The sequence below is a fragment of the Eurypyga helias genome, unplaced genomic scaffold (assembly GCF_000690775.1).
Source record: "Eurypyga helias isolate BGI_N326 unplaced genomic scaffold, ASM69077v1 scaffold3957, whole genome shotgun sequence".
NCBI lineage: Eukaryota > Metazoa > Chordata > Aves > Eurypygiformes > Eurypygidae > Eurypyga > Eurypyga helias.
In genome coordinates this window covers 55777-66126 of record NW_010263598.1, presented here as the reverse complement: position 1 = coordinate 66126, position 10350 = coordinate 55777, and the positions used below count along the sequence as shown (strand labels likewise).

Here is a 10350-nt window from a genome sequence, read left to right as displayed (position 1 = left end):
TTTTTTGCTGTTAGGATCATTGATGTAGTATATGTTTTGAATTAAAGTTCTCATTATCACATTAAGATTAAACAAGGAGTTAATTAAGTGTATGGAAGTAATTGAATGCTAATACTGCAACACTGCAGTGAAAATGAGGCAGTATTTCCATACTAACCTCTAGCTTCCTCCTTGTTGTAAGTAACATGCCTGTGAATGTGCATCAAAGTACACTTCTGACTCAGGCAGAAAGTTTTTATGGCTGGCAGCGCTATACCTCTTGGTAGTAACATGCCAGGCCATCGTCTTCTGAACATTCCTGTGATAGGACAACCCTATTAAAATTTAGAGGTGCTTTTCTTATATCTGCGCTCACCGGACATGAGAAGAAAATTGTGTGTGTGTGTGTGTGTTAAAACTTGGCATCTGCAAATGGCTGGAATTCAACTTGCAGACTTGAAAGCTGGTTTTGATTAGAAACAGTAAAATTGAAATGATGTAAGAATGCCTGTTCTACTTGTTGCATGTGATTTTTGTTAGTTTTAGGAAGACCTGTTGGACTGTGAGGCATGGAACATGCAGATAACTTACTTTCTGATTATTCTTTTAGCACCAAATAATTATTTTGTTAAATAATCCAAGATTTGAGGCAGGAAGACAGATGATCTTAAATATTGTACCACAAATTTTATGTGTCCATTGGAGAGGTTGAGCTCTGCTTCTTTCTCCTGTAGCATTTGTTTACCTCATTGCTTTGAAGTATGAATGCACAGTGTACAGATTTCCCCTGTATATGTGGTAATAAAACTTAATATTTCAGTGGCAAACCATGATTTACAGTAATAAAATGAGTACAGAGAAGGCTTGCGGAAGTCGGAGAGATTTGAACCGGAGCTGCACCTATTTTTGAAAGAGTTGGGCACTCATCCCCAAATACGTATTCTAACCTGCTTTTCAAAAAATGTGCTTTTCTTTTTTTATGGGAAACCTGAACAGTAAAAATAGTTACTAGAGCAGCTTCTGTCCATTTGCGTACAAGTCTCGGATGGGGCTGCTGCAGGCAGAGAAATGCCGTCTCTGAATGCAGTAGGTTAATCTTGCTGGTTTGTGATGCCGCATTGAAAACAGGAGCGTCTTTTGCTCTCAAATATGGCAGTACGTGTGATACATCCTGACTTCGGCGAGGCTTTAAATACTGTGACCGAAACTGGAAGCATGCTCTGTAGGAAAGATGTAGGCAGATGGGAAAGAGCCCAGAGGGGAGTGACAGGAATAGGAGGTTTAGCAAACGTAAGCTGTAATGGAAGACGGAAGGAATTGATTTGTTTAGCCTAAAAATACAGAAGGAAACGCAAGTCACCCAATATGTAAGAGGTTGCTTTAAAAGGCATGACAATCGGTTTTTCTCCGTGACCACTGAGAGATGCAAGAAGACATCGGGCAGGGATTGAAGCTGGGTAGTAGGATAAACATTTGAACTTCTAGGGAGGTGGTAAAATGAAAGACAGGCTGTTGAGAAGACCTGCAGGATGGGAGTTTGGAGAACAGGTTCGACGGAAATCTGTTGGAAGTGGTTTGGATGTGTGCTCTCAGGTGATAGTTTGAAATACCTTCCTTTTGTGGTGGTTGATACCATGGGAAGCTTTCAAGAGACTAATCTTGCAGAGTTTCACAATATTGCACATTCTGATCAAGGAGCCACTTAAATTTTGTGGGTGAAGCAAAGATCCATCCCTGGCCATCCTGATCTTGCATGGCATACAAAGACCTCCTCTCTGGCTGCCAGTCCCTCCCAAGGGAGCACGCACCGTATCCTGATGCCGGCCCATTGCACGGCCATGCCACTGCTGGGACTGACACACAGCAGCCGCGCTCAGCTGGCACTAACGTTTCCCTGGAGAGTTGCTGCTTTCTGGAAAAGGAGGGCAGAGCTCGTTTTGAGTCTTTCCATGCCCTCTCCCACCTGTGAGGGGTGCTTTTGGGAAGGCGTGATGCCGAAGGTGAGATACTGAACACGTTTAAATCAGTGGACAGTAAAGGCCATAACAGGCATACAGTTATTTTGGGACACTTAAATATTGGACATGAGTATTTCCAGGCCTGTAGTTGGATATTAAACCAGTTCTTCACCCACTGTTGGCTTGGATATCTTCTAATCTGCAGCCTCTTGAGCATCAAAGCCATTTTTATACATCCTTGATGGAATATATTTACTTACTGGTATCTCTTTTGCTAACACTGAGGAGATGTGCTTATTTGCTTTTTCCAAGGAAACTTACAGGTGATAAACACTTAAAAGCCCAGCCTTCATTACTGATATAAATGGCTTATAAAATTTTTTACCCCTTTATGATTGTCTTTCATTCTGTTGTGTATCATATCTATTCTCACTATTACTCTCAGATAAATTAGTTTGGAGAATCCAGACAAATCCATGCTTAGGCATCTGAGGACTGGAAACTCAGTAAGTGAGCAGGCTGCTATATTCTTTGTGAAATAATAATAATTTTTTCTACTCTTCAAAAGTAATGGCTTACCAAAACAATGAAAAGATGGTACAAAATACATAAATCAGATTTAAGGCTCCTTCTGCAACCATAATACTTCTCTTGTGTGTCATAGTACATATGTCATATTTAATAATATTCAAACTATTAGTCCTTTAAAACATACGTTTTACCCACACTTGCTGAAATTTGCCATGTAGCCAGAACTATAACTTCATTCTCTTGGGTGTTAAATCTTAGGCCTTCTGCAAATTTGAGAATTAATGCAAATAAAACAGACATTGAGAAGAGCAAAATGCAGCTGTTGAAAATATCTTCCAGCGATGGCATTTCCATAATTGCAGTCTACTAAAAATCTAAAAAATTGAGCCTTGGACAGTGCTGGAGAATGAAAGCTCATTGTAGAGAATTCTTGCAGTTTTGGAACAGGCATTAATATGTTTTTTTTCCCTTCATCAGCCACACGGCTCCACAAGTGGGACGTGTGGTTAGCCGGTGGTGTTCATCTGCATGAGCGTGCTGTGTGTGACATAGGATGTTCCACATGTTCAGAGGTGTTTCCCGTGATGTCAGCCTGTGGGAACTGGAAACACATTGTAGGCGGAACTGGTGTGAGAATACCTCTGTGTTAGTGGGACACGTGGAAGTAGTTGTTGTGTTTATGCTGTTGCTTTGTACATGACACACCCTATAGGCTGTGAGTGCCCAAATATACTTGGATTGATGGGTAGCGCTACTCTGTTTTCTGTCATCTGGCTTCTCAGGGTTACCTGGAACAAAATTACTTTGCTACTCCATCCTATGTAAGTCTCAGGTTTGAACAAGAGGTGAAAAGTATCTAACATGTATCCTGCAAAATCCCCTAATAAGGCTGGGTATGGGACACTCTGGTTGCCCTAACATCTAGGAGGATCTCAGTGCACTTTATGGAACTGCTTGAATGTTACAAGAAATATGTAATAAACATGGTCTACTCAAACTTGAAATTTGCAGATAAAAGCCAGCAACCAGTTTAACTACAGACTCTACAAGAGGGCACAACTTCCAACATGCTGCTGTTGTGTGGGGGGAACAAAGTGTTATTTTTAACACCTCCTCAAAGTGGCTGTTTGATGCTCACCAACTTTTCAATGAGCCCAACCTAAAATGTAGGGCCAAACGTAGCATTAAGGCAGTGAGGTAGTGTGTGTGCACGTGGAGAGTCAGTCAGTCTTGGTCGGTTTTGACAGTGCAGGAATACCTCAAGAGGCTTCGCTTGCCTGTGCCTGACATGGAGGCATCTCTTGATAATTGGTTTTCCAGAGGGCAGGTGTAGAGCATGTTCCAAAAACAGGCTGAGGAAGTTCAGTTTTACCTTTAGAAAACCAGTGTTCCAAAAATCATTACAGTTGCTGAAATTTTAGACCCAGCTATTTAAAAAGCCACAAAAAAGGGCATATATTGTTCTCTAGATATACTCTCTCATATATGTTTGAAGGGCCTAAAGCTCTTCACAACCATCCCAATAAAATCTCTGCAAAAAATTGTAGTAACAGTAACCTGCTTGCCATTCCAGCAGAGTGCCTTTTTGAAGCAAAAACTAATGGATATATGCCCCACTGCAGATGGGCTGTGTAATGCACCAGGTTACTCTTCAGACTATCTACACCATTTATTCCTGGCTCTAAATGTTTTACAGACTTCACACAATACTCTTGTTTCCATTTTATTACACAGTGGGAAACTGCCTTCAGGAGACACGCATGAAAAGTTGAGAGCATGAGTAATACATACATTTACTATAAATAACTATATTTTTGTAAAAGCTTGTTGAGAGAGAGAGAATAATTGATGACACAGGCTTAATAAGCAGAAAGTTAAATTTTTGAGCCAGGTTTTGTTATCCAGGGTGGCTGTACAGTGCAGAAGAGCTACATACCTGGAAAAGAACAAGGTTTAGTTGTGCTTTTTGTTGCAAAGTGCTCTAAAACTCCAAAGTTTCCTCAGGAGGCAGTCTAGTCTTATTACCAGTAATGCAATTTTTAACTTTTATCCATCTATTTTTTATTTGCTAGATAAATCTTTCAGCCATTCTGATGTACCAAAGTCATTAAAGATCTGTTATATTAATGAGTTGGAGACCCAGTCTGCTTTCTGCCCATAGTGTTTTACTTGCCATGTTTCTGAAAGTCTTTTGGTGTGAGCAAGTATTCTTCATGCTCTAAAGCCATCCCTTGTCACTTTAATTTCTGGTGTATATAACTGCGAGGAACGGTTTTCAGCCTCTTGAGAAGTTGTTGGTAAAGGGGTTGTTCCTCAGCTTCATTTTGCGAATTGCTTCCTGCTGGAAATCCTGCAGACGTGTCCCCTCCTCTGCTTCCTGCTCGTGTTCCCATTCTTAATGAAACACAGTTTTATTACATGCATAACTAAGATTCTTCTGAAGGAGCAAGATAATTTCCCATTTGAAACCAAACTTCGTGCAGCGTTACGGATACAGGTGTTCTGGCTTTATTTATGTCTGTGATGTTCATTTTCTTATCCTGGCTGACCTTTCCAAGTGCCACGGAGGCTGAAGGAACCAGAAAACCCTGATGTTTAAGGCCACGTCAGCCTTGTATTTTGGAACAGAGGCATTTTTCTAGTGGTCACGCTCCTCATTTTCTGTAGGGTACGCCTTGAAGTTTAGCTATCTGTTGGCAGCAAAAGAACTTTGAGATAGAAGCAAACATTTTTCTGCACCTTGGTGTTGCAGAGTGCAAAGAAAGGAGAGGATCAAACATTTAGTCTCTGTGGAGGGGTGATAGGACTGTGAAAGAGGATGGCAAGGTGCAGAGAAGGGTTTCCCTAGAGGATTTCTGGGTAATGCTTAGTTATCATTTATGTACCTTATTTGTAATTTCACCTGTATACCTGCCTTAATTTCTTGTCTTCATGCCAGCTGCTCCCATGTTTACATTTCAGTTTGTCTGCAGCCTTCCTGGTATTTGGTTACTTGACAGAATTAATTGGAATTACTGTAACCAATTAGTCCAGACTTTCTAATACTGACTGGGAGGTAGAAGGAGTTAAAAAGCTGATGGGGATGTTTAAAAAGTTGTAGCTGTTAGATTTAGTGAATATTAATGCCCTTTGAAAACCCTTTAGTGGTTGTAATTGCCCGTTTTTTTTCCCCTGCACTGTAATGATGTTCTCTGTCAAAGCTCAAAGACCAGGAACTGGCTGAGGGTGAACTATATTTAGATACCACAGAAGTCCGACAACTCTCTCCAGAGAGCGCTTTTTCCTTCCTGTTCCTCCTCCCCCCCCAAATTTACACTTCTGGTTGGATTTTTCAGGTTGAGTTTAATGGGCATGCTAGATGTTCTTCTAATAATTCCACACACAGCACACACGCACCCTTCTAACTTCTCAAAGGCATTTAAAAAAGCAACTAGAAATTACATAATATACCAGTTCATCTTATTTTCAGCCAAATATGCAAACAGCTGTTCAAAGAAAAAAACCAGGCCAGGTGGCAACCTGAACAGAAAGAACCAGGTAACCTCGCTCTGCGAGGAGATTGTTTGCCTACTCCCTTGGAGGGGTAAATTAGACTTCTTTTAAACCACTCTCAGAGTCTGTAGCATGTTCTCAGCTAGTATTTATTTTCTTTTCTCCTGGTCTCCAAATTTACCCAGTTCCTTGTAATCCATACTCTAGTGTCACTTCATTATTCTCACTGGCACTCACCCTGAATTTCTATGTTGGCTTCTTCAGTGGATTATCCAGGTCTGGGGAAGGATCTCCATGTAGGCTGTGTTTATTTAGTTCGGGCCCAACAAGCATTTCTCCTTGTTTGGAAGGCCTGGCTGAAAGCCACCTTGCACTCCACTGCAAGACTGTTGGTGACTTCCAACCGGGTCTTGCTGAGCAAGATGCATAGGGGTGTGGGTGCATGCATGTATGTGTGGCTGGTAAATAAACACTGAAAGCAGCATTATCTGATTTCTTGGACTGCACCATATGGATGCCTTTCTGGTGGGCTGTAGAAAGCTGTTCAGATTTGCACTTTTCTACATTTTTTTTCTTTCATTCTTTTTTTTTTTTTTGCTTTGTTTTGTTTCCAAATTTTGCTCTTCCATAGAGCTACAGCAAAATTTCCTGGTAATAGCCAGGAAGGAGGAGCTCCGTGAAGCGTCTTGTCGCGGGATGAGGCCTGTCCTCTGCAACAAATTTGAGAAAACCACGTACCTCTGATAAAAGTACAGAATTTTCTATTGCCAAACCTGAGTCATACTGCCAGCATCAGTGCAGACTCACTGTGTGATGTTGGCTGGGTTTGCAGAATATGTTTTTTCCAAAATAAATGCCAGGCTGTGTCTGCTTCTGCCTTTACTTTGCATGCCTGAATGGTCACAATTTGGGCATGAAGTCTTCAGGCATCAGTCTCCCGCTATGCTACTTGGGTGTACTGGTGAGTTCAGGGGAGTTTGTTCCAATAGTGGCTTTTTTCGTGATTGTTGCTGATAGAAAGTTACTTTTAAGAAAAGGTATTCTGGAAAGGTCAAAGATCCTTCTGATAACTGTGATGGTAACGTCTTTCTTGGGTGTCTCTTCACCATGAACATCTATTTCTTTGTCTCCCGTTGCCTGTGTGCCATGAAGGTTAAATTTGGTACTAAGCCCTGGCTTTAGGGTGTATATTTTGGAGATGGTGTGCATCTGGAGCACACTGTCTGGTTCTCAGAGTGTGCAAACTGAGCTCCTCTCCAGCCTGGTTTCCAAAGCTCAGCCTGCATGGGCACGCGCCTCCGTTGTCAGATGGGTCCGTGATTTTCATCATCCCGCATAGCATGCACAGGGTCCTGAGAGGAAGAGGAGAATGGACTCCCTGCGTTGGCACTGCCCAACGTACAGAATCCATACCGTGCCCTGCCTCATCACCGAATGTGTCCTAGGCTCCCTTCTGAACAGCACAGCGTATACACATATACACATTATGGCAGGAATAACGTGGTTTCTCTGATGAAATTGGATCCAAGAATTACAGAATCACAGAATGGTCTGGTTTGGAAGGGACCTTAAAGACCATCTAGTTCCAACCCCCCTGCCATGGGCAGGGACACCTTCCACTAGACCAGGTTGCTCCAAGCCTCATCCAGCCTGGCCTTGGACACTTCCAGGGATGGGACACCCACAGCTTCTCTGGGCAAGTAGTAGAATTGCTGCTGTCATCTTTAATTGATTTTTTTACTGGCCAATTTAATATTTTTTTTTAAATCCATAAAATAATGTCTAGTCTTTTCATAATATATGTTCGCACTTATGGAAGCAGTTCTTAAAAGCCAAACCTTCTCTAGTAAGCTGTGAATGTTAAGAGAGATGAGAAGAAGGACTATTTAGCAGCTTACCTGAGTCCATCTGTGGCAGTTTTATGAAGAAAAGTGAAATATTTCAAATGAAGTTCATGTGTCTCCAGAAATGGGTTGGTAAGAGGGGGAAGCATCAAGGGACATGTTGACAGATATTTAATTATAATAGCAGTAGTGGCTGTTGCTGTGTTAATAGCATCTGGCAGCAGAGTCACCACCATCTGCTAATGCCCTGAAATTCTGATACGGTGCATCCTTTATGGAGAAATTAACAATAATTAACAAATCTATCAAATGAAGTCACCTTGATTGGATGACAGCTTTCCTTTTATAATTATTAATTGCAAAATAACGGGGAGTAGAATGTCCACTATTCACCTTTTGCTATAGATTAGCTAATGCCGATATCCAGGTACAGCATCCTGGAGGGTTTGTATTTAAGGTTCTGGTGCAAGGCATCATTTGCTGCAATTACTTTAAATAATCCTTATAAGCAGAGCTAGATTAAAAACAAACTTTGTGCATCTTAATTTCTATTTGCAACAAATTAAGACTCTCAAACTAGTTGCAGTTCTGTTGATACATGGTAGCTTATTTAATGTTAAATAAGGGAGAAAATGAGGTTAAACTGAAAGAATTGACCCTTCACCTCAAGTCAAGTTGGTCTGGAAGAGCAGTCAGACTACGCTAAAGCATTGTGGGTTTTTTTGTAAGCTCCACATTAGAATCCAAACCATTAATTTCTCATGAGTCAGCTTGTCTTCAAAGTGATGGTTAAAAAATATTCTATTTGCTTGTATTTGGTAGCATTATTTTTGAATATCTATTTTTATCAAGGCCAATATTTCAGTCAGTGTAATGAAATATCACTGCCATGAATAATAGCTATAAACAAAGCAATGAGCCAATTCGAGACCTGGTTGGGTTTTGTTTTTCTCTTAACTTCTCTTTTTCTGTTCGTTCCTGCTGAGCACCAGATGGAGAAGGTGACATGCTCTCTGATTAAGTACAAGAATTGTTAAGTAATAAATAATTGAGGTGTGTTAATTATCAGAAGCAATAGGAAGGAAAGAGTAAACTTGGGGCTCTTGAAGTCAAGTGAACTGGAATTTTATTTCCCTCTTCCTGTGTGAATCAGTTAATATTCTGAACGTTGCTGTGGGACCCACAGAGAGAAGGCAACATACATTTTTCTTGTGTCTTCCTATTTGTTCCTAAGTGACAGAAGTTTCTTTAGGCTGGGATTTGTGCTGATGCCAGCTACTGATAGAGCTGCACTGACGCCAAACCACAAGCGGAGGTGTGGAAAGCCGGGTTTGCGCTGCCATAATTTACCACAGCTCCTGACGCAGAAGCAGTAAATCAGAACTTCCCTTTCCTTGTAATTGAGGCAGTGGATTTGCAGCAATTTTTTGGTGGGGAAAGGTCTATGCTTCCAGGGTGAGGGTGTGCAGGGGCAGAGCACAAAAATCCACCCTGTGTTGTGGGACGTGGGCAGGAGGTGCTACAGCTGCAGAACGTGCCTGCTGCTGGACCATCCAGATGTGCTCTCCAGGGTGTGTAGTGCAGACCATTTCTGCTTTCTGCCTCTGTCCACTGCCAATAAACTAATCGAGTGTATCTGAGGATAAGGGCAAGGGTCACCTGGACCATGAGGTTGGGATTTAGCTGATTTCTGGTTTTGGTGTCTTCTCCATGAGACCTACCCCTCTCTTTTTATTTTGCTTTTCAGTTGAATGAGTTTGCTTGATAGTTGTATGGGTCATCCATCAACTCACATGAGTTGTGGGCCTACACACATGCATGTTCAGCACACACGCAACATGCGTGTTGCATGTCATCTCCGGTTAACACTTAAAATTGGAAGAGCCTTTGAAAGCAAGTGTTTTCGTCTTCTGTTCTGCAGCTTTGACTTGACATCATGGGCAGGCAGTGGCTGGTGGGATGTAACAAAGGGAGAGAGAGCTTTCTTAAGGCTTGGAAGAAAGGCTTGTTTCTTTCTCACTGTCATTTTCATGGAAGACACTGTTTTCTGTTTAGGAGGATTAGAAGCTATGCATTAAACAGTGTTAAATATGCTGAGGCAGTTGATGTTTACAGCCCTTGTGGAATTATTCATTAAAATATTAACTGCTAGACAGCCTCCTTTTTCTTTTTAATTCAGTGATTTAGTAGCCCTCTTAAAAATCATGTTGTGTGATTCAGACATTCAAAGACTAAATAAGATAAAACAAAACAACCAAAATTACCCACAAAAGCACTAATTCTTGGGTTTACATTTCTTAAATTGTCATGGGCATGACGTGCCTCAAATTCAGACAGATTTGTGGAGCGGGTGAGCTGTACGATTTGACTCAGCTCTCTCCCATCTGCACCAGCAGCTTCCCCTAACACGCAGCGCTGGGGAGATGTGGAAGGGGCCGTATCCTTCTCCACGTTTTTGCAGACAATAGATACGTGTGTGCACTAAGCTTTGGTTTACGGAAGCTTTTGGCATGAGGACAGGATGCTACCTTGAAGTGCTGGCTCTC

At 41.5% G+C, this 10350-nt stretch overlaps 1 protein-coding gene across 1 annotated transcript in view; it reads left to right on the top strand.

Annotated features, from left to right (window-relative positions):
- The first annotated feature begins 1970 nt into the window (after positions 1-1970).
- LOC104512912 (chromosome unknown open reading frame, human C1orf21) overlaps positions 1971-10350 on the top strand; it is a 22438-nt gene continuing 14058 nt past the window's right edge. Inside the window, exon 1 of the mRNA XM_010156092.1 lies at positions 1971-1979. Coding sequence (XP_010154394.1) covers positions 1971-1979 — 9 coding nt within the window. The remainder of the gene's footprint in view (positions 1980-10350) is intronic.